General features: G+C 51.7%; 1 protein-coding gene across 6 annotated transcripts in view; it reads left to right on the top strand.

Annotated features, from left to right (window-relative positions):
* The window catches only part of MPRIP (myosin phosphatase Rho interacting protein), a 148,781-nt gene that overhangs the window by 78,946 nt on the left and 45,983 nt on the right, over positions 1–23,852 (top strand). For 5 of the 6 annotated variants that reach the window (XM_032431979.1, XM_032431980.1, XM_032431978.1 and 2 more), the window contains exons 4-7: positions 684–835; positions 5,857–5,941; positions 11,145–11,355; positions 12,497–12,656. In XM_032431979.1, the coding sequence (XP_032287870.1) occupies positions 684–835; positions 5,857–5,941; positions 11,145–11,355; positions 12,497–12,656 (608 nt within the window). Of the gene's footprint in view, positions 1–683; positions 836–5,856; positions 5,942–11,144; positions 11,356–12,496; positions 13,011–23,852 lie in introns of all 6 variants that reach the window. The other variant, XM_032431977.1, reaches the window with a different exon arrangement.

Raw genomic sequence — 23,852 nt, 5'->3', positions numbered from 1 at the left:
AACAGTGTCAGAAAAGGAAAAAAGCTATTATTTGTTGTTCCGGCGCTGGCCAGCAGCCTCACGGGCAGTCCTGGAAGGTGGCGGAGGGTCACCTGCCCTGAGCGGGCTTGGCCTACCTTTAAAGCATTGATGATATATGTGTGGCTCCAGCCTGCCAGCCCCACAGCCTGCCTTCCAGGATGCGGCTTCTCTCCGGCTCCCTCCTTGCCTCTAAAAATAACCTTGCTATTTTGGAACCATCTCCTCTGGAGCTTTTTCTCACTGCTCTCTTGGATCAGTAACCCCTGTGAGACCAGACTCTTGGCTGCCTCTGTCCTCCCAGCTGTCCTTACGGAGCTGTCCCCTTCCTGTCTCTCTCCCTTCCCCCCGGTACCAGCTGGGATCTTGTTCTCCAGCTAGGAAGGAATGTCCAGCTGGGTGTCCTCTGAGAAGAGCAGGCCTGTCACCTCTCCTCCCTGGGATGGGTAGGGAGGAAGTGGGGCCATGAGGGTGGGGGTGAGGCAGAGCCACCACCCTTTGCCTCTGTTGTAATTGGGGATCCACACAGCTGCAAGAGGTTCAGGTGCCTGTTGAAGGGACAAGGGCCGGGAGGGCCTGGGGATATGGGGACCGTCCATGTTGCCTTACTCTGACCCATGAGTGCTGGCCTGTGCGTAACTCCCTGCCCCATCTTCTTCTTGCAGCCCACAACCCTGCCTCAGGGCACCATCAACATGAACCAGTGCACAGACGTGGTGGATGGGGAGGGCCGGACAGGCCAGAAGTTCTCCCTGTGCATTCTGACCCCTGAGAAGGAGCATTTCATCCGGGCAGAAACCAAGGAGATCATCAGTGGGTGAGTCTGCCCCGGGCATTTTGGGAGGAGGCACCCCTGCCTACCAGCAGGTTCTCGGACCAGTTCCCTTTGGCACAAATTGGGCAATATCGCCATCACTTTCTTCCCCAAGCGTGTCCCCTCTTCTCAGTCCCTCTCTTTCTTCACAGCACCACCGTGTGCCCGCTCACCACGCCCGAAACTGGCCTCACCCTCCACCTGTCTTTGCGTCATCCCCACGTGCACATAACTCTCCTCATGTCCCATTTCCCCGGGGACCTCCCTCTGCTGGCGCTGCCCCACTTCCAGGGCTGCCTCGGCTTCCTTCGGCCTCCCATTGGTCTCCCCACCTCCATTCTCACTCTTCCACCCGTGTATCACTCGAGCACAAGGGTTTCAGTCCCCAGAACCCATCTGACCTTGCCTCCCTCCTGCCTGAAGCCCCATCACCTGGGAGTCAAGTCCAAGTTCCTTGGCTGGCCTCAGGAGGCCCTTTCCCAGCCCTCCAGCCTCACCCCCACCACCCTTGTGTCCCTCAGCACTGAGCTGCTTGTCACTACACATCCCCGTGCTGCCCACCAGCTCCGTGCCTTCACTGCCACCCTGCCTTCAGTCTGGAATGACCCCTCCTTCCTTGAGGCTGTTGAGTCAGCCTGAATGTCCACTCTTCCAGGAAACCTGCCCCCATGAGGCACTTGGCACCATCAGCTGGCTCTTGGTGTCTGGGTACACATCTGGCCTCCTGTAGCCAGCAGTAGGTCCTTGAGGGTCGGGGGCTGTGTTTCATTCCTCGTTCTCAGGGCCTGCACACAGCAGTCACTCCAGTTCCGCTGTATGCACTGCCTTCTTTTTCCAGGTGCAAAGAATAGACAGTCTTTGAGTCACACCCCTGCCCTGGCCATGCCCTGGTCGGAGGCTTAGGGGAAGCCTTGGGAGGTGGAAGGGGGCCCAGTTTTCCAGGTAGCTGACAGTCCGGGTGAGCAGAGCTCTGTGCTCCTGAGCTCACGCAGCGTGTGCCTTCCAGGAGTCCCTGCTCCTGGGGCGCCTGTTACCAGCTCTGTGTGACCTAGCCACACAGTCCGTGCCTCGAGAACAGGCTCAGCAAGCCCGGCCAGGAACTCGGGCGCTGGATCTTGGAGAATCCCATTGGTCCTTTAAGGCTGAGAAAGCTTTGAGAGAAAGTGAATTGGGGCAGTGGGGCGGGGCTAGGGATACTGGGCTGATGATTGTAGTGCAGAGTGGAGGGAACTAGAAGGTGAAGGCTTTTGGTTTCAACAAGTAAAAAGACTCTGAACACTGGCTGAGCTTCAGGATCTCAGGCCAAGGCTGCTGTATGAGGAAGCGGGAACAGTGGTCAGAAGGTCCCCAGGTTTTGCCGAGTTCAGAAGTTCAAATCCACTCTGTCAGGCTGGAGCCGAGGGCCAGAGCTGCCCTGCAGAGTGACCAGCGGACCCTCTGCTGCGGGTGCCAGCTCACCCTGAGTCCTTCTCCCTTGGAGAGAGGCAGGTTTGCATTTTTAAATCCTAGGGGCGAACAGCAGGACCACTTTGCCTCTCCCTCTCTCTGGTCTTAATTCTAGAACCATATGGTTTAGGAGTGTAGAGGGCTCAGGGAGCCTGGCCGGCTCAGTCAGAAAAGCATAGGACTCTTGATTTCCGGAACATGGGTTCGAGCCCCACATTGGGTGTAGAGATTACTAAAAAATAAAACTTAAAAAAAATATATAGAGGGCTTTTACAGAGCTCCTCATTCTACAGTTGGGAGACTGAAGCTATGGAAATGCGAGGACCCTGAACAAGGGACTGCAGGCACGAGGCACAGCACAGAACTGCTTGCTCCTCCCGGCTCCTGCTTGCTGCCGCGGCCCTGTCTGGCAGGCACACCTGTACCGAGCTGCCACTGCCCCGCGGGAGTCCTTGGAGGAGAGCTAGCCCTCCCCTTGGAGCTAGGTCTCATGGAGGATCCTGATTAGCATGAGGGATGGGAAGGGGTGTCCAGGGTTCCCAGGACAGGCTGGGGCATGCGTGAGCTGGGGGACCAGGTCAGTGATGTCATGGTCTGCCACATGGCATGAGGAAACTGACAGCTGACAGTGCCTCTGTCGGGTGGCCCAAATCCTCCCATCAGGCACCTGCCACAGACCGCCTGTCCTGATCCCCTCTCCTAAGGTCACTGCATGTACAGAGGCGGGGGCCTGCCTTTCCTGTGCAGCTTGAGTAGACAAGGTCATTGGTGGACCTGGATACCAGATGTGTGTGTTCTCTGGGTCCCGCATGTAGGCTGGGCCATCCAGGTTTGTGCGGTGGCTCAGGGGCATACCCAGCACTTTTCCCTGTCCTCATCCTGGGGCTGGGCCTAGCTAATCCCTGCCCAATAGGCAGGGTTTGCACCATGACAACCTGTCCCTGGGCCCCTGCAGCCCCTCCAGTGGCCCCCAGCAGCAGCTTGTCTTCACCACCCACTGGTACACTAGGCCTCCTTTAGGGAGTCAGGTGGGGTAGTGTGCCCTGGATACAGACTTCTGCCTCCATCTTCTCTCCCTCCTCTGCCTCGCACCTTTGTGGACGGATGCCTCCCTTGGTGTCCTCACCACCTGGCACAGCTCCTTTGCCAGATAATCTTACCTGTGGGCTCTTAGGCCCCAAGGTGGGGGCAAGTACCCAGCTCTCTAATGAGGTACAGTCTTCTTCTGGGCTGACTTAGAGCAGGGGTAGTTGGGGACAGTCCATCCAGACTTCTTTCTGGTGTCTTCTCTGAACAGAGACCCCTGGGCTGCCTGAGGCATCTCTCCCAGAGCTGGGCGGAGAGAGTTGGCAGTTCTCTTTCTCAGCGCTCTCATGCCAGGACGGGCCTTCAGGATGTTTGGGGCACAACTTAGCACAGCTCTTTTAGAGGAGGTGGGATGTAAGCAGGAGTTGGTGGCGGGGGGGAGCTTTCCCCCTTCTCTGTGCCCCTGCCTCTCAGTTCTGCCCCCCTCGGTCTCACTCATCCTGGCTCTGCCGTCAGAGCTGGGGACCCCACCCCACCACGTCCTGGCACTCACTTCCACCACGGATCCCGTATCCATATTCGCCCCTCACCTCTCTTCCCTGGGTGTATTTTACATGGTAACACATCCAAATGACGTTATACGCTTCCTGCTGGGCTTCCATGAGAAATCCGAGTGCAGGGGACACATTCCGTCATCTGTCCCAGGCCAGCCCCAGCCCGCCCCTGCCTGTGCTCAGCCCCCGAGTCTCCAGCCCTCTCCGGGCCAGAGCCCTCAGCGGGCTCCGTTCAGTCAGCAGTGCAGCGGCGGCCCAGATCTCTTCCCTCGGGGCCCTGTCCTGCAGGCTTGTCCGTGTCGCCGCAAACAGCAGCTGGGCCAGTGTGCACCTGCCTGTCACGCTCCCTGTGCTCCTGGGGCCCCGGAGGACGAGGTGACTTTGTGAAGCAGTCTCTCCTCAGTAAAGCGCTAAGGGGGACCTTCTGCAGACACAGCTTGCTGGTGTCAGCCCCTGCGGCAGGCTGGAAAGCAAGTCTTTTAACCCCGCAATCTCAGGGCCTCACTCAGATGACATGAGTGAGGCCCTGAGAGTCTGCTCATCTGCCGACCTTGCGGACACAGTCATGCCTCTTTTCTTGCTTTGGGGCCAGCCCACAGAGGACTGACCCATAGGGCCTGGGCCTCAGGTCTCTCTGGTGCCGGCAGTGGTTCGTGGTCTCAGCAGACACCGAATGACCTGCTCAAAGCTGAGCGGGGCTTGGCCCACATGCTGTGATCCCCCACACCCAAGCCCACTTCCCCAGCTGCCAGCTCGCAACAGCACAACCGACATACCCTCCTGAGGCTGTCCTAGAAGGTCACTGACTGGGACCGATCTCCCTCCCTCCACCCCAAATTAAAGAAGCACCTTTGAGAGTTAAAGCCGTGAGTGCTTCTTCCTGACGCGGGCTTGAATGCTGGTGGTACCTGCAGCCTCCAGCCAGGGTGCTGGCCGTGCGGGCTCTGCCTCACGTTGCAGCTCAGCCACCGCCGCCACCGGGCCCGGGGTGGCAGCAGGCCCAGCGCAGACCCTCGTGTTCTGGGGACAAGGGGACCAGAGGCTCCTGCAGTACCTTCCGCTCTGGACAGAGCATCCTTCACCACCAGGCCCCTCCTGTCTTCCACTCCTCCTGTCCCCCTCATCCAACCCTCCCAGATGTTAATGAAGCTCGAGTGAGGCAAGCAGTGGACATGTCATGGCTTCATCCACCCCCTGGTTTCAGAGATGAGGAGACTGAAGCCCACAGGGGCAGGAAGCCACCCAGGGTCGTGGTTAGAGGCTGGCAGAGCCAGATCTGTATCACACCTCCTGCTGTCAGCTGCTGCTCTTCCCACACTCCCCTACTGCCTTCCCTGCTCCTGGTCAGAGTGGACCTTCCAACATGTGGGCCTGGGCAGCTCTGCTGGGCCTTCCCCAAAGCCAAGGTGCCCAGAGCCCTCAGTGTGCAGGTGGGACCCAGAGGTGAATGCATGGGTCTGGCCCCGGAAGTGACCCGTCACAGAGAACTTTGGTAGCACAACTGCTGGTTTCCTGCCTCCAGAGCCCTAAATGATACCTAGTAGCAGCCCATCTGTGCATTAGCCAAGTCTACTGTGGGAGGACAATTTTAAAGCCAGGTCTAAGCCCCGAAGATGGGGTCAGTGATGGAAACCATGATGTGCTCTGCACTCTGAGGCCTGTGGTCAGGCCTGCCACTCCAGCAGAGTGAAGCACTCTGCATGCCTGGGCCGGCCACCGGGCCCTCTCCACCTGCACTATGGTCATTGTGGGGTCAGCATCTGGGCCTGGTCCCAGCACAGCCTGTGCTTGTCCTGGGCTGCACTGTTGGCACTTCCCCAGCGGTGGCAGGCACAAATCTGGGTCATGCTCTGCCCTGCTCAGCTACCCAGAGACCTGGCCACTGGGTGGGCGCCCCCAAGTAGGAAGCATTGGGCCTGGAGCCTAGACCACCCAATAAGGTTCCTAGTCCCTGAGTGCAGAGGTCTGATCCAGTGCTCTCTCCTCTTCTTTCCCCAGATGGCTAGAGATGCTCATGGTCTATCCCAGGACTAATAAGCAAAACCAAAAGAAGAAGCGGAAGGTGGAGCCTCCCACACCACAGGTAGGCACAGTGGTGTCCCATCAATGGAGCTGGGATGAAGTGAGAGCTCCCCAGGAGGTTAGAAGACTTCAGAACCCAGCCTAAAATTAGGGGTGAGAAAAAGAATCCAGATGGGGCTGAAGTGGTCCTCAGCCCTGCATGGTCTCTCCTTCCCTCCAGCGGTCTGTGGGCTATAACCTGCATGCTCCTTGCCAAGCCACAGGGCAGGACCCTCCACAGGATAGGGTGGCTTTACTCATATGCTCTGGGGCCGCCCCCGGAGGTTTCCAGTGAGTGAGCTGGTGCCCAGTAGTGGTATTCCAGCATGTGTCCCTTCCCTGGCTGTGCTGCTAGCTGCTGGGGAGCACAGGGCGTGCTTGGAGGGGCTGCTTGCTGTACATGCATAGCCTCGTGCAGGCAGGGAGGGTTCTAGCGTGTCCTGGCTGAGTGAGGAGCTCTCAGCGGATCCTGTTCCTGCTCCGGGTTTGACCATAAATGGAAAAAACGGGCAAGATCTTGACTTTTGTGCCCCTGCCCTAACTCCCATTTGACCAGAGTTGAGAGGTGGCTTGGATAGGTCCCACCAGGTCCAGTCCTTCCCCAAAGTCCACTCTCCTCCTTGTCTGCGGGGACACGGGCACCCAGAAGGGCTCTGCACCTTCCTGCCATGCTCCTCACGCTCCTGGGGCCCCGGTGGATCGAATTAACGTTTCTGAGCCTCCGTGAACTGCTTTACGGAATGGGCCTTACAGAATAACAGCGTTTAGGCTAGTTTTGCATTTCTATAGTGATGCCTTGGAAGCAGTGCTGGAGCAGAGCTCCTGCCTCCAAATCAGGCAAGTGCATGTGCAGTAGACACGTTCAGCCCAGACCAGGGCGTTTGGTTGTGTCCCTCCTGCCTGCCCTGTCCCCTCCCTCCAGATACAGTTGGCCATGGCCGAGCTTCACTTCTTCACGGGATCATAGGGTGGGGAGATCACCCACTTCTCTGAGTGTCTCTTAGAGCCCAGGTGTCCCCGCCTGCTCTGCTCATTCCTTCTGTGCCCGGTAGAAGTCAGCCCGGCAGGACTCTCTTCCTTCTGTCCCTTGCTCCCAAGAACATCACATTTGATTCCACTGGTTTCTGGAAGCTGTGAACTTTTATCTGGGGCCCATCTCCCTGTGACTCAGTCTCATGAGGTCATGCAGGGTCTCTCCAGAGAGGAGTGGGGGATCTCTGGGCAGGCCTCCCACAGCCTGAAGCTGAAGGTGTTTGGGTGCCCCAAATGGAGCAGGGAGGGAAGCCGAAAGCCTTGGGGGCCCCTGTAGAGGCGGGAACCCAAGACCCCGTATCTGGCCTCATTACTCTGTGGCCTGAGAGAGTTTCAGATAAAACCAGTGGGGATCGGGAAGTATTGCTGTGCTGTACCCTGCCCTCCGGCAACGCAGGCAGCAGAGCCCGCAGGGTCCCACTCGAACAGGGATGTCTCCAGCAGTTGGGAGTTCCGGCCATGGAGAGTACACTCATTGAGTGGTTTTCTGAGAGCATCAGAGAGAGACCCAAGCAGGCCCTGAGGGAGGAAGAGGATCAGGCTGCAGGGGGAGCAGATAGCCTCTAGGCTGGCGGCTGGGGTCCCAGCAGAGCCCAAGGCAGCAAGGAGACGGGCTGGCCCTGGCCAGAACCTCTGAGGCCTGAGAGGTGTGGGTTCCAGGAGCTGCTGCCTTGCCCCTGTTCACCCCAAGAGGAAAGACTTTTCCTGATACTGAGATGCCTAGAGAGAAGGAGTAATAATCCACTCTGGATATGACTAGGATAGGGAGGATGGAGATCTTACCACCCTCTCCCCAAATTCCAAATCTGGGACTCTGGCAAGGCCAGGGGTCGCATGTCTCCCCTGCCAGGTGTGTGGGTTGGGAGGCTTGGTTCATTAGGTGGAGCTCTGGAATGCTGGTTCCTCCCGTCTCCCCATGCCCCCAGGCTCTTGGCCCTTACTTCTCGGCCTTTCTTCAGAGACCTGTAAAACAACAGACTTCATTGTGAGCAGAGGCATGCCAGGACCAATGTCCCTCCTGGTCCAGTATACTGTTCTTCTCAGGCCCGCACATGTGTCGTGAGTTGCTCCCTTTTCTCCAGCGTCATGTTTTCTGCTTGGGTGCCTGCTGCTACACCCACTCCAGGTCCTGTCCCTCCTTCTCGTTGGGCCCCTGCTCAGCTACTGTGCCCGGGAAGTAGAAAGGAAGGCTTTCTATACACCCCCTCTAGGGAGCATGCCTGCTTAGCCAGCATGCAGAGGCCACAGAGGCCGCTTGGCCCGGGCCTGCCTTCCTGCCCTGTGTCCTCTTTCCTCCCTGCTTTGAAAACCCTTTCTGAGCAACCAGATAAACAGCACAGACCTCCTCATAGCATGGAAGCATTGATTGCCCTGAGCAGTGCAGGTATCCTGACCCTGCAGGGACTAGCACATAGGGGACCTGGCACTTCTTCCTCCTTCCTCTCCCACGGGCACCCATGGTCTGTGTCGTGAACCCCAGCCCCCTCCCAGCCACAGTGGTGACCGTGTGGGGAGCAGAGGCAGTGTCGCATAGTGCCTGTGCCAAGTCTTACTCACCACACATCTGCTTTGGAGAAGAGAAGCAGCTTTACCCAGATCAGGCTTCCCTGTATCACCCACCCACCCCCTCTCCTGGAAGCCAGCGTGCCTTTGTTCCTGCCGCCAGACTGCCCCTCTGTCTCCACTCACACGATAAGGCCTGGCATAGAGGCTGTAGAAGGCAGAGCCTCCGAAGGAGACAAAGAGAACTGCCTATGGACCTTGGCTGCCATTCAGGGCCCTCATTCTCTGGGACGAGTTCTCCAGAAGTGGGGAGCACGGAGAGGGATCTACGGATGCAGCCAGCCTTGCACAGGTTGGGAGGCCCGGGGCCAGATGGTGGGTCTGTAGCCATGTGGTGCTGAGAAATGTATTTGTTTCCCAAGCTCCCTGTCATGGCCCCTTGGATCTCAGGCCTAGAATTTTCTCTGCTTCTTGGGGATCCCTGCCAGCCCACCTCCTCACCGTGGGAGTGATCCAAGCACCAGAGAGGGGTGTGTATATGCCGTGGGCACTTCACCCACGGCGTGGGGCTAAGGGCTCTGGCAGCCAAGGCTGCTTCCCTCAGAAGCACAGCCATCTGCCTCTTCTTTGGCCCTTTCTGGCAACCTCTACCTACCCTTGGTGCAGCCGGTCTTCCACAGAGGGGACAGATTCACCGAGGCCAGTCTTCACGTCACCCCACTCAGCTCTGTAGGAGGAATCCCAGCTCTGCCCTGAGCCCACCAGAGCATGCCCAGCCTCTGGCTTCTGGCCTTTGAACAGAAGACTCAGTTGTTGGAAGGGGCCATGGCAGGGGGACCTGGAGTGACTTCTGCTTGAGGGAAGCGTTCCTGGAACATGGATTGAGGGCAGTATGCTGACTGGAGGGACAGGTGGCCCTGGGGCCAGCTCTCCTTAGATCATTAGAGCCTGATTCTGTTGGAGCCCTCAGGAAACTGTCTGAAACCATTGCTATTTTATTCCAAGAAGTCCCCTTCTTGCAAGATGGGTCAGAGCTGCAGGGAATCTCCAGCCTGGGAGCCAGGTCTGTTGGCGGCTCTGACCATATGGGCAGTCGGGTGTGTCCTGGGTCTATGGGAAGAGCCTTCCTGTCTTTATCCCGTCTCATGAGGCCTGGACTCCTTGCAAAGCTAAGGAAAGCTTTGGACCTGATAAAATGCCTGTCTTTTCCCATTGGGATACCTGGTGCCGTGGCTTCTCAGCGGGTCCTTTAGGCTGCTCATCCAAAGCACTCCCCCACCCTCCTGCCACTCCCGAGGGTGCCTGGTGGTGGAAGGCTTGAACCCCCACTCTGGCCCTTACTGTCCTTGTAAGCCTGGGTACGCCATCCTCTCGGCCCAGGCAACCTCCCCTGCAAGGTGTGCTGGGGAGGACGGAATGGTGCAGTGATGAACCAGAGCCCAGCACATAGTCCGTGCTCAGTGGCTGTCAGAGAACCTGCTGGTTAATACTGGGTCTGTGTGCGTTCATGCACGGACACATAACCCATGTCATCTGTGAGCCTTGCCAATGGCCCCAACTCAGAACTGGGTTTAGGTAGGTTTCTAAAAATGAGGTTTGGCCACCAGGCTGGGAGTGGAAAGTGGGCATTTGTATGTTATCCCCCATGTTTTGGGGAAGACAGCTAGGACACGTCTGACTTCTGAGAGGCTCCAAAGCCATCTTGCTGGCAGCGCTCTCTGCAGCTGACATCCAGGACCTTGGGCCAGGCAGGGGGGTCGGGCCCAGGGTGTGAGCTAGTGCTGTGGGGCGGCTGGGGATCCCAGTCCTGCCTTTGTCTGGGCTCTAGGTTTGAGCTGTTGAGTGAAGGTTCTCTGCATGCTCTGGAAATGGACTCCCTGTATCTGACTAAGTACCTCCTGCTTGAATGCTTCTCCCACAGAGCAGCACCAGTTCTGATGTGGGGAGAGATGGCATGGACACTGTTCCCATCTAGGCTACCAGCTGCCGTCTAGTTTGTGTGGGTGAGCAGGTGGGAGGGCATGAGTGCAGATTGGATGTTTGGGTTGTATCTGATGACTCTTTCCTTCACGTAGGGTCCCAGGTGTCTCATTTTAGCTTTCTAAGACCAAAAGGGAGAGGCGGGGAGGCCAAGGGCTGGCCCGGACACGGGTGCTGTATGAGCACATGCTTTGCATTTACCCCGCAGGCCATCTCAATGGTGTATTCTTTCCTTACCCCGTCCCATCTTTCCTGACTCGTGTCCTAATTACCTACAAGTCTAGGAACGACAGACTCTGAGCCAGCCACTTGTCATCTCACCTTTAATGCCTGGTCCACTGCTCTGGGTTCTGTGGTTTTGTCGGCAGGGAGAACTTGCATGTGTTTGCTACTGGAGCTCCAAGTAGAAACCCTACATTTTTGCCCTGTGTATTTGCCAGACCTGGCCTGAGGCCGGTGGGACCAGGCCCTTTGGGTGTACTGACTGTGGGGCCGTAGAAGAGAAAAGGTCACAGTGCCATCCAGATGGAGCTTTCACCCTGACCAAGATGTCTCTGTTATGAGCCTCCCCTCCCGAGGGTTCTGGGCCACTGACACGGTACAGTTGACCTTGGCGTCCCCCGGAGCCAGGCACCTAGGCAGCCGGGACCTGTGTACCAGCCGAGGCTGTGCACTCCTGTGGCTGCGCACACACTGCTCTCTCCCCCCAGGAACCAGGACCGGCCAAGATGGCTGTCACCAGCAGCAGCAGCATTCCCAGTGCTGAGAAGGTCCCCACCACCAAGTCTACACTCTGGCAGGAAGAAATGAGGGCCAAGGACCAGCCTGATGGGAGCAGCCTCAGTCCAGCTCAGAGTCCCAGCCAGAGCCAGCCTCCTGCTGCCAGCACCCTGAGGGAACCCGGGCTGGAGAGCAAAGATGGTAAGTGCGAGCTAGACTGGCCGGCATGCCCCCCTTTCTGGTGGCCAGCCTCACAGTGCTGGAACAGGCCTCCATCTCAACGCAGCTGGCCCTGAGAACTCAGGGACGCTGAGCCCCAGGTCTCAGGCTCCTGTGTCCATCAGCCCTTGGCAGGGCCTGGCCTGGGTGGGGCTGGGATTCCTGGGCTCTGGCCTTGGCCTTGCCCCTCTGGCTCTTAAGTCCCATCTGTAAAGGAGGAAGAGAGCACCTGCTCTGTCAACCCTGGTGAGTGTTGTGAGATTCAAAATGCCCTGGAATGAGGTCTGTGTACCAGGAGACCTTTGGTTCCTGCCACCGTGGCTGCACTGTGTTCATGGCCTGGCTAACCCTGGAAGCCTAGTGTGTCCTGAGAGCAGCAGTGGTTAGGGCAGCCTCGTCCTTCTCCTCCCTGTCCCATCCTGCCCAGCCCCGCGGGGGCTCGGGAGGCTTTGCTCTGCTCTCTCCACTTAGCACTTCAGAATTGCCTGAGCAGAAGCAGGGCAGCAGTTTCCGCCTCCTTGCTCGGGGGCCCGGAGGGCTCTGCATGACATAAGCTGGCTTTTCTCACTTGCATTTTGTCCAGCTCATTAAAGATGAGGGGACAGTTGGGACTGACCCAGTTCATTCAGGCCAAAATGCATTTTGCAGCAGCTGGGGGTTAAGCTGCCTCAGTCCTTCATGGGTAGTCCCCATGCACTCCTCTCGTTCCCGCAGAAGTCCTCTGCCTCTTCCCTCCCCAAATGCTCTAACAGGCTGAACGGCCAGTTAGCCCTTGATTTCCTCCTAGATGTTTGGTAAGAAGCGGTGGTTGGTGGGACATCTCTCCTGGGCAGGGGATCCTGTTCTTCCAAACTGGCCCCCAGACTGTAAGCTCAGGGACCTCCTGACAGTGTAGCAGATGCATCAGCTTAGAGAGAGATGGATGAGATACGTGTGTGGGAAGGACATTTCATTGCTGTCCCATGATTCTGTCTTTGGGTGAGCCCTGTATGGATGGCTTCAGAGATGGGAGGTAGAGAGATGGCCCCTGTTTGGATCTGTGTGGGCTCTTTTAAAAAGTCCCCAGAAACCAAAGATGGCAACAGGCTAAGTGCGTCTCCTGCCTCTCGCCTCTCTCTTCCAGAGGAGAGCACCATGAGCAGCGACCGCATGGACTGTGGCCGCAAAGTCCGGGTAGAGAGCGGCTACTTCTCCCTGGAGAAGACCAAGCAGGACTTGAAGGCCGAGGAGCAGCAGCTGCCCCCGCCGCTCTCCCCTCCCAGCCCCAGCACCCCCAGCAACAGGTATAGTGGCCCCGGACCGCCCTCCCAGGAGCTTGGTCATCCCCTTCCTTCCCCAGGTTCTCGAACCCCCAGCCGAATGGTCTGCAGCAGCTCCCTTGGCTCCCTGGATGTGGCCAGCCGGCCCCCCGCCCGCATGGACTCCGGCAGCGCTGGGGGGCGGGGAGCAGAGACACCGGGGCGCACCTTTGCCTTTAAAGCCAGCAGGCAGTATGCCACCCTGGCCGACGTCCCTAAGGCCGTCAGGATCAGCCACCGAGAAGCCTTCCAGGTGGAGAGAAGGCGGCTGGAGCGTAGGACTCGGGCCCGGAGCCCTGGCAGGGAAGAGGTGGCCCGTCTGTTTGGCAACGAGAGGAGGTAAGGAGGGGGTTATAGGGCCACACGTACCACGGACACACTCCCCCGCCTTTACGCAGTCTCTCGTGTACACTCCTATTCTCCCTTACACATACACACTCACACTCTCTGTGTTCTTGTACGTGCTTTTTGCACTCTTCCCAGAAACACACACACTTTGACATACACATTTCCGCATTCCCTAAGCCTTCCTCGGGGGAGTGCACTTGTCCTCCCTTTCTGTTCAGAGCATGTGCGGAAGCTTTCCCTTTTGACCCTGGACTCTGGTCACGCAACTCGCAGCCCCTGGTAGCCAGAAGCGTAGCATCTAGGGACTCTTAGACACCTAGGCCAGAGGCCAGCTGCTTCCTGTGAGTGCCTCCTGGCACTGAGACCTTAAGGGCCCCCGGGCATGTTCTCAGCCACCTGGGCCTTGTGTAGCTGGATCTTTTCCTTCCTGGCCCATCTCTGTCCTCTGAGATGACCATGGGGGCAGGAAGAGCCTGGAGAAGCAGATGGTGGCAGAAGCTCCCCTTGCCCTTCCAGTCTTAGGCATGGGTGAAGGGCATGGAAGGTGGTGGGGTGGGCAGCACAGGGAAGCCAGGCAGCCTTTGACGCTCCCGGGCGCCCTGAAGCATCACTGCATCCAGGCTTGGCTGGAATGTGAGATGGGGAGGCTGACAGAACCACAGCTTCCTGGAGAGACACAGGGTTCAGAGAGGGAACCTAGGACAGGGACTGGGACAGAGGCGTGGAACTCATCTGTGGTCTGAAGAGAGGAGGGCTCTGTCCTCCCTTCTGGTTCCACTGGCCCTGTGCTTCCCAGAGAGCCGGGGAGAGAGCTGGGTTCCATCTCTGAGGCCCTGGCCTGGACCAGAGCACTCGAGTGCCCCCTTCTTCTAGGAGCTTCCATCGGAGTCTGTAAATGGAGCCTTTGCCCTAACAACAGGGTTCTCACCCAGGTTCAGGGGTGAACTGCCTAAGGTCCATGAACCCCTCTAAATGATTCGAGAGTCCATGTATACGTTTTTCTGAGAAAAGAAAAACCATAATTTTCATTAGATTCTCAAAGAAATTCACTTTTTGGAAAAAAAGATTCAGACCTAAATTCCAAAAGCATTCCAAGAGTGTCCTCTCCACCCTGCTGAAGCCTAAGTAAAGCTCAGAGTTGGGGCATGCTCTGGGGACGGGGCAGGGGGCCGACGGGCTTCCCCTGTCAAGGGGCCACCTGCGAGCAGGATGCCTTTCCTTAATACACATCTACTCTCCTAAAGCCCCAGGTGGAAAGGACCTGTGCACTTGGGCGTCCACCTCCAGAATAAGGAGGAGCTGCCCAGAGTTGCTGGTCTTAAGAAGAGAAAGAAACAGATGTGCCTGATTCCTAGGCAGAGGGAGAGGGAAGCTGACCTAGTGCCTGGGAGGTGACCTCCAAGCACTTGGCTATCTCCTTGTTTGGTCAATAACCCCGAGAGCTCCTGTGTCAAATCCCAGCGTGTGGATGTGGAGATGGGGCCTCAGAAGTGGGGAGACTCCTCGAGGCAACAGCCTGGTGCAGCAGAGCCAGGATGCACCTCCCCGTTGGGCCTTTTACTGGGAAGACCCCACTCCCATGATGTGACCCAGGAGGGGGCCAAGGCTGTCCTTTGAGCAACTAAGTAAATAGATAAGTGGAGGGGCTTGCCAGAGACTTAGAAGGCCTGTGGGCCAGGGCGGGGGAGGCTTCACACTGGCTGGCGGGCAGGCGATGGGTCCTGGAGGCTCCTGGGTGGGCAGCTAGGCCCTGGTGTAGCGGCAGACCAAAGAATTAACATTCAGCACACCCGCTTGGCTTCAGACTTGTTCTTGTCTAGTCGCCTGGGGTAGGTGGCATCTCCGGGGCTTTACTTTCTGCATGTTCCTCGCCACCACAGAGATGGGTTTTCACCGGGTCCTGGCACCCCTGGAGCCCACCAGCTCTGCATCCTAACATTGTAATGTCACTTTCTTACCCTAATGACATCTGACTGGCTGCTGTCACTTTGCGAGGCCTGCGCCCTGCTCCCAAGTAGCCCTCCCTGTGCGTGATTGGAGTCCCAGATCCTGGTTGAATAGAGCAGAGCCCCGTATTGGCAGGACGTCTGCCGTGGCTATCCGGAGTGGCAGCCGAGCCAGGCCTGCCCAGGAGCCAGGCTGGGGGGACAGTGGGGGCCGGTCTCCTGACAAGGAAGCCTTTATGGGCCAATCTGCTCTGCTCTTGACGTTTGCTCCAGAGCTTTTAGAATGTTTCTTGGGTGCTGAGTCACTGCTGAAGCAGCCTGGGGAGGCCATGGCCCTTGTTGAGTTCCTGGTGACTGATGCCACGACCGGCTCCCGTGCGGTCCTCACAGCCCCTCAGCTGGGAACCTGGGGAGGTGAGGCGGGGCAGCGGTGCAGGTGCCCCCTTTCTGTGCAGTCCGCCAGCCCAGGGAGCCATTTGCGGCCGCACACGCAGTACCTCAAGGGACCCAGTATACAGACTGCTCACTCACTTTGCAAACTAAGTGGGCTGACGGGCCCAATTTGCTTTCCTCATTGGACTCCTCTCTTGGCAGCCCTGGCAGGCCTGCAGCATGCGAGTCGCACGGGACTTGGTGGAGCGCTCGTTCCACATGGCCTTCCTGCGGCTTTCTAGGCCCCAGGGTCAGTTGGAGGGGCTCTCATTCTGCAAATGATGGTGCCTAGGTCTGTACGTGGGCCTGGAACCTTCCCCAAACCCTCTAGGATGGTGGGGCACACGGCGTCATCTGCCCGAGCAGGCTGAGTGCTGACAGGAGCTTCCTGTGGTTCCCTGAGCTTCCCGCGCTCACCACGCACACCCTCTGCTGCGGCTGCGCTCCCTCAGCCTAACCGCGGGTCGGCCTGGGAACAAGCTCTGTTCCTGGAGAAGATTCTGCAGAAGCTTAGGGCCCCAGAGCTCTTGCTTTGTGTGTAAGCACAGAGATGAGCAGGGGGCCCAGCCGCCCCGAGACTTCTACCCTTGGTCTTTGGCCTTCTTTGATGAAGAAACCCTAAGATCCATTTTTTTTTTCATTTTTTTTTCCATTTTTTTATTGTCCTAAGATCCATTTTTACTAGTAACCTTTCCTGAATAAAAGCTAGTCTCTTGGCAGGGTCTCAGGATTTGAGCCCATTTCCTCTTTTTCCTCATAGAGTTAGATATTAGTCTTCATTAGATTTTAATCTTTTGGGCTCAGAGGCCCTTCACTTGCTTCCCGTTGACTCTGAATGCAAGCAAAACCCTTCCTGTGAGGTGACCTTGGGGCGCTTGCCTGGGTGTCCCTGGGAGGACAGGCCTCTGGTGTGGTGACATGTTAATGTTGTAAAAAAAAAAAAAAAAACAAAATTCAACTGAGTAAATTCTGAACATCTTATTGGCTTTATTCAACAATTCATGAATCAGGCAGCATCCCATCTATCAAACAGAAAGGAGCTCTGAAGATCTGTACAAAATAAAGGACTTATTATAGGCAGGAGAGGGCAGAACAAGGAAGTTAACAGTAGCAAAGAGAGCATTGTTTCGGTCAAGGTCACCTTCCTTTGAGGGACAGCAGAGGTCTGTCAGGTAGATTACCCCACTGGTGCTGACTAGGTAATTCTGAATTGACTAGTTTAAGTTTCCACTCCTGGGAGAGGTTGAAACTGTAAGTAAGTTAGGTATTAACCACCATTTGGTGACTTGGGCTTAGCACAGTTAACTCTATTCTGAGCCTGTTGTCTTTTTTTTTTTTAAGCAATTCCCTCCAAACCCCCCCCCCCACTTTCTTTAAAGTTTATTTATTTACCTATTTATTTAAGTAATCTCTACCCCGAGAGATTAATGTGGGTCTCAAACTCATGACCCCGAGATCAGGAGTGGTACGTTCCTCTGACTGAGCCAGGCATGCACCCCACGATTCCCCCCCTTTTGTTCAGACTTTCAGCTTAACTGAGTGGTGTGATCAAAATTTAAGACCTTAGCACCACTCCCAGCTACTGCTCAAATTCTTGCAGTTTTTTGCTCTGTGGTATTCACAGGTCATGACATTTTTTTGCTGATTCTCTGTGGTACTCACAGGTCACGACTTCAGGCTCACATTTAAGTCAGTTACTCTCTTCATCCCTTTCTGATGTCCCAGTCTTACGGAGATCGTTTGCTTTGTGGTTAGCAGCTGCAGACACGCATTTAAGAGAATATAGTGCATGAGAGAGGCTACTGTGGTTATTTTAAGCAGGATAATTCCCAATGTCTGGAGTGCGTTTTGGATCCATGGTCCGCAAGACCCAAACCAATCAAAATCAAATAACTCAGAGAAAGACCTCCACTGAAGGAGTCACTTTTTTTTTTTTTTTTAAGTGAAGTGGCTTTTTCAGTGATTTTTACGTAGCTGAGTTTCAACTTTCCCAGAAGTATGAATCTAGGTGTGGTAAGTGGCACTGACCACAGCACAGACATTTCCTTGTTTAGCTGCAGGATAATCAGGGGATAGCCTATTTGAAGAACAACTTTGGCCTGGCAGAGATGGGGACTGCTGGTGAGATCTTTTTATAATTGGGGCAGATCTGATTTAGGTAATCACAAGAACAATGGGAATAGAAATGTACTACGATCTGCTTAGGAATTTGTGTCCAATTGGGCAAGTACAGTTATAATCGTAGAAAGGTGAAAACAAGGCACTGGATGTTCTGGCTGTAAAAGTCAGATTGTGTAAGTGACTCCTAAGGTCAGGGGGTCCATTGTGAATAGAAGAGAAATTGGTCACAGGGAGGACCAGGGGATCTCTAGTATCATGGACAGGTAAAGAGCTCTTTTTATGATAAATCCAGCAATCTGAAAGATTGTCCAACCCCCTGTCCTCCCTTAGTAATGGCCTGAGAGATATGGATGTCGGCTTTCTTTCCAGACCAGTGCCAGAGTAAAGGAAAGAGAAGATGAAAGAATTTCATTTCATGTTTAAAGAATGAAGTCTTGATCCAGCATCTTGGGTGGAAGCTGTCCACTTTGATGTCAGCTCCTTCCTAATCAATTTGATTTTGAGGTCTCCAGCTGCTATGTAATTCCTAGAGTCTGAAGGGGCCCTTTTCAGTTGGGAGATGCAGACCCAAGGTTCAACTCCCTGAAGTTTGGTTCCCATCTGGGGGGTGAGGAGGACCTGGAATAGCCCTTCAGGGCAGTCTTTATTCTTAGTGATTCCAAATCAGAAGGATGGCAGAAAATAGGAAATACTATGTTCGGAGAGTCATAGCCAGATTTTTTTTTTTTTTAAGATTTTATTTATTTGACACAGAGAGAGAGAGCACAAGCAGGGGGAGCAGCAGAGGGAGAAGGAGAAGCAGGCCCTGCGCCAAGCAAGGAGCCCAATGCAGGACTCGAACCCAGGACCCTGAGATCATGAACTATCCGAAGGCAGACGCTTAACCAACTGAGCCACCCAGGCATCCCAGTCATAGCCAGATATTTGCAAAAACTAGAATTCAGGAGCCAGTCCAGGTTATTGATATACAGGTATGGAGCAAAACCTCAAAGATACTTACAGCCTAGAATCTAGTATCTACAGAGATGCAAACACAGTTTTTCTCTCTGCAGTTATTCCCATTTTTTTAAAGATAGTCACAGTAAAATTACTTTGTTTGCATTAAACTTAGCCTGATTTTATAAGTGCAGCAAGAATAGTGATTGACCATATAAGCCCTTTTTAAGACTGCTTTGCTGGAACTTTGCATAAGGAATCTCAGACTGAATTCTTCTCTGAGGCCAGCAAGCCAAGCCAAGGACTCACCATTAGATTTTACCTGCAGTGCCTATAGTTTGGGTGAATTTCTCTCTTCTCAGAGTTTCCCCCCAACATTCTGAGGTTCATAGGCCTGCCAGGAAGTGACCTTCCGTACTCACCTGGAAGGCTGCCAGGAACCCTATAAGCAAGGTACCAGCCCGATTTTTCTAAGCAGTTCCTTAAAGCTATTTGGTCATATTTGAGTCTATGCATATCTCTAAAATAGGACATTCCAGTCAAAGCCTTGGTAATATAGCCAGTGTTTCCAATTGTGCCCTGTTACAAGGGGAACAGGTTTTTATTGAACTTATACAAATAACCAAGTATATTGCCATGAAAAGAATACTCAAGAGTTTACAAATTCTGGAGGGATCAAGTAAGGAGAAAAAGTAAATGTTTCATCTTTGTTTACAAAGGTATGCCCTACCAAATTGCTATAGGTCATAGATCACATAAGTGAAAATGTTTGCCTAAATCTACAGAACAAAACACTAAGGAACTAGCAGTGTTTTACACAAAAGATTATGTAAAATTGTAATTATCTTCAGTTCATTCAGTCCTCTGTAATTAATACCTGTTCTGCTTGAATCCAATGTTTCCATTAGTTCTAGAAATTCTTCCCCAGTTCAGTTTTATGGTCTTGAAGCCACCTGGGTGACTCAGTTGGTTAAGCATCCGACTCTTGATTTCAGCTCAGGTCATGATCTCAGGGTGGTGAGATCAAGCCCCGTATCGGGCTCCATGCTGGGCGTGGAGCCTGCTTAAGATTCTCTCTCTCCCTCTGCCTCTCCCCTCTTCTCTCTCTCCCTCTCTAAAAAAAAAAAGAAAAAGAAAGGAGGGAAGAAATCTTTACTTGTCAAAGTCCTTTCCACAAACACTTCTGTAAAAGCATGAGAGTAAAACAAGGACTCCTTGTGACAAAAGACTTAAAAATGCCCATAGTTAAAGATCAGATGAGAGTACACTGTAATGGAAATAACAAGAAATTTGGTTATTTTTGTGATATTCAACATTTAAGGTAACAGGTATAATTATGACTGATAATATTTGCATCAGGACATACCAGAACCTGAAAAGGTTTAGTATCACTTATTTGATAATGCTGCCCATGTAATGTAACATAACAAATAAGCCTAATTAGTGAACATCTCTTTTTTTATAAGAAGAGAGAACAAATCTTTTAGGATTTTCAGGGATCCTCTGAAAAATCCCAAAGTTACTTCTAGGTCAAGAAGACTTCATTTAGAATTACATTTTGGGGAAGCTTGTCAAAATATCAGAAGGTTTTAAGACACTTGGTCACATAGGATCTTAGATCACTGTGAAACAATACTCAGTTATCATTTGGCCAACATGACAATTACAGACTTTATAGGCATATATGGAAAGTTACATAACTGTAAAAAACAACAACAACAAAAAAAACCTTTAATAAAGGAGACTCGGTTTTCTTCAGTAATCAAAGACCTGATAAAGACAACGTGAAACACAGGAAATTATTTTGATAAGACACAACATCTTTTTTTTCTCAGCAGATTACTTAAAAAGTAAAGAAAAAATGTTCAGTCTCTTATCAATAGCAGACCAAGAAGATTTTGTCCTTTAAACAGAGAAAACCAAATAATAATACTGTACCACCTTACTTTTGATATTAAAATTCATCTTTTTTTTTTTTTTTTTTTTTACACTCAAGTTCATTTTAATATTAGTCAGCCCATGGGGCTCCTGGGTGGCTCAGTTGTTAAGTGTCTGCCTTCGGCTCAGGTCATGATCCCAGGGTCCTGGGATCGAGCCCCGCATTGGGCTCCCTGCTCAGCGGGAAGCCTGCTTCTCCCTCTCCCTCTGCTTGCTGCTCCCCCTGCTTGTGCTCTCTCACTGTCTGTGTCAAATAAATAAAATCTTAAAAAAAAAAAAAAAAATACATTAGTCAGCCCAAGATTCCTTTTTCACAAACCTTCTCCAATTTTCTTTTTTACATTCTGATTTTGTCCTGATTTTTTTCTCTTCTCCATTCTGCAATAACTAGTCTCATGTTAGGGCAAAATTACTTTCTTTTCCCTCAACAAAAATGGATCTCCATTCTTTGTATCTTCTCTTACCAAAAACATACATCCTACATATGTTAGAATTTCTAACCCTTAAAAACCTTAATTTCTCATGAAAATAAAGTAGTAAACAATTAGCATTCTGCAGTTTAGCAAATTTATGAATACATCTTGTATCTTCTGGAAACATGCTCTCTCATAATAGATTTTTCAGTGTAGCACAAAACATGTTTACTGATAGACCCAAGTATCTTTAGTTTCTTTATATAATGGAAAGCAAAAAAGTAGATGAACCTATGTTCAGTAATTAATGTTTCAGTATTTTATTTGGAAATGATCTAGATAGTCAATGACTTCATCGTTTAATTTAATTTAGTAAAACTCTTAAGATATTTTTACCAAAAAGATTTGGGGAAACCATTTAAGTAGACATGCCAAAAATATAATTATTGCTGAAAAGTTCACCTAAAAATGCGTATCTCACTTATATATATCTAGTTCATAGATCAGCTGTTTCAACTACCCATGAAAGCTTTGTGAAACATTTGGACGATGTCAGCCATCATCCTATGTTATTTTTCTTGTTGAGAAAGTTTATAACACAGACACCATGAGCTTATTTGACTAGTAAATCCAGATAGAATAAAAGTTGTAGGTACGTACTATAGTTAATGTTGATAACTCTGAAGACATGTCTATTTTAACTAACAAATCAGCATTAAAACTGAATATTTTTAGATCACATGAACCTGAAAGCATTGGGTTACTTTCTATTATAAGTTGTAGAATGTTATTGTATATATTCAAATGTATGTATATATGAGTATACATGTAATTCATATAAGCACTTAATTTTCTTGAAGCTAATTAAGTAGAGCTCTTTTACAAATTAATTTTGGCAATACTATCCATAGGTAGAAAATACACACACATGCACACACACCTTATAGCTTCCATTCTATAGTGTTGGCCATCGACAGATACAGTAACACAAAATGCACTAGTTCTAAGTTGGATTCATATTGTGTTTCTGGCAGATGAATAAGTTTACCTGGTCAAATGGCTAAAGCTTTTTAATGATATTTGTGGAGAAGACATTTAAGATTTTTCATTTACCTTCGTTCCAAATAACCTTTCCCTCTTTAGTTTTTCTGATAAAATTCCCTCCCTGAAGTTTGTATTTCAAAGAGATGGCCTATATAAGAGGTCCCAGAGAAGACCAGGTAGACCATTTACATCACAGAGGCACAGGGAAAGAATGTAAATGCTTCCAAGAAGGACTTTTGTTTTCTAAGGCCCAAATTTTCACAATACTTAGAAGCCATTAGAGATATATTGGGGTGGTTTTGGTATTGGTAAAAAAAAAAAAAAAGAGATGGACTTCAGGTTGTTTCTGGAGCTGAATCTCTTGTGAAGATTTATAAGATGTGGACAGTTGCTTTAATTCCTCAAAGAATTAGGTTGCAACTTAAATGATATCATAATTTGATCCACCTATCCAACTACATTATCCTCAGTTTGCTTCTTTATATCAGGGAGGAGCTTTCCAGCTAAGATGGAAATCAAAAGATTTCTGTGTTCTGGATTTGGAACTGTTTGTGGAATGTTTTAATAAATCCTTTCACAGAGGCTTCAGATGCTTTTTCGTCTGGGTACATCATTTCATTTTAGCTTAGGGAAGAAGGCCTAAGAAAACTTCCTATCAGGCTCTGATTATCAGCTTCCAGTTTGGCCAACTTCTGACCACAGAGCTATTTAAAAACTCCTTTTAAAATATCTTGTCACTTTTCAGGCAGGACATAGAGTAAATGTTTCTGGCAGTATTGAACAGCCCCCTTCCATGTAAGAGGGGACCCCATGAGGATATAAAAGGATACTTAGTATCTTCCCAAGATCCAGAGTTACTCTCAAAGATAGCCAAAAGAAAGAACCAGCAACCTGCATGTCCCATTCAGGCAGAAAACCAAGCCAGGTTCTTAGGACACAAAACAAGACACACAAGAAGGCAGTAGCTATCCCTGAGGAAGAAAGGATCAAGAACCAGTATGTTTCGACTGGGCATTACAGATGGCGACTCAGGAGAGCTGACTCTGGTATGAATTCCCACTTTTCTCTGGCTTCTACCAGTTTTCCCAGGATCCCCTCTGTAGCCTCTGGTATCTACCAGAATTTGGCAAGATTTTTCGTTAATTTTAATTTTAGTTTCCCTTGGCTGTTTAAGAGAATAACATAGCAGTTTACCAGAAAATCCCTCAGAGTCCCACCAACTCTGGGAGGAGCCCATATGGGGGCCTCCTTCAAAGACAGATATGGGGGCATTCAAGTTGGTGTTGAAGGATTTATCCAAAACGTTTGAGGACAAAATTTTTTCTAATGGCCCAGTTGGTTACAAATGATATGCTGATGTCTGGGCCAGTGTTTTGATGTTATACTCCTGGGAGGGTGTAAGGGGGAGGCCTTAGGTGTTGTTTTAGATATCCTTTGTGTCTTTAATTTTTCATTACCCTTTGCACCAAAACTTTCAGTGAAACTGTTTTGGAATCTTGAAGGCTTTGGAAGCTTCTGCATACCAATTAAAATAGGTACCCATTCTGTTTGTTTGATTTAGGAACCCTTGCTTTTATATCTTAAATAAATGATCTTGTCTAATTGGAATATTCCCATATTGGCCATTGTAATTCTAGGTTATCTTTAGCAAGATTTTGCATTTTTGTAGATATCTATAGCTTCTGGGACTATAGTTCTTAGCCATAAAATAAGTAGGTGTGCTGGAAGTCAGTATGCTGAACTCTGGAATTTTTTTTTTTTTAAAGATTTTATGTATTTGAGAGAGTGCGTGCACGCCATCACGAGCTGGGCGGGGAGGGGCAGAGGGAGAAGCAGACTCTGCACTGAGCAGGGAGCCTGACATGGGGCTCCATTCCAGAACCCTGAGATCATGACCTGAGCCGAAGGCAGATGTTTAACCAACTGAGCCACCCAGGTGCCCCTCAACTCTGGAATTTAAAGATCCCATTTCTTCTAACTAAGCTTTTGAGTCTCCCAGAGCC

The sequence above is a fragment of the Phoca vitulina genome, unplaced genomic scaffold, assembly GCF_004348235.1.
Source record: "Phoca vitulina isolate PV1807 unplaced genomic scaffold, GSC_HSeal_1.0 scaffold47, whole genome shotgun sequence".
Taxonomy (NCBI): domain Eukaryota; kingdom Metazoa; phylum Chordata; class Mammalia; order Carnivora; family Phocidae; genus Phoca; species Phoca vitulina.
This window is presented reverse-complemented; position numbering and strand designations above follow the sequence as displayed.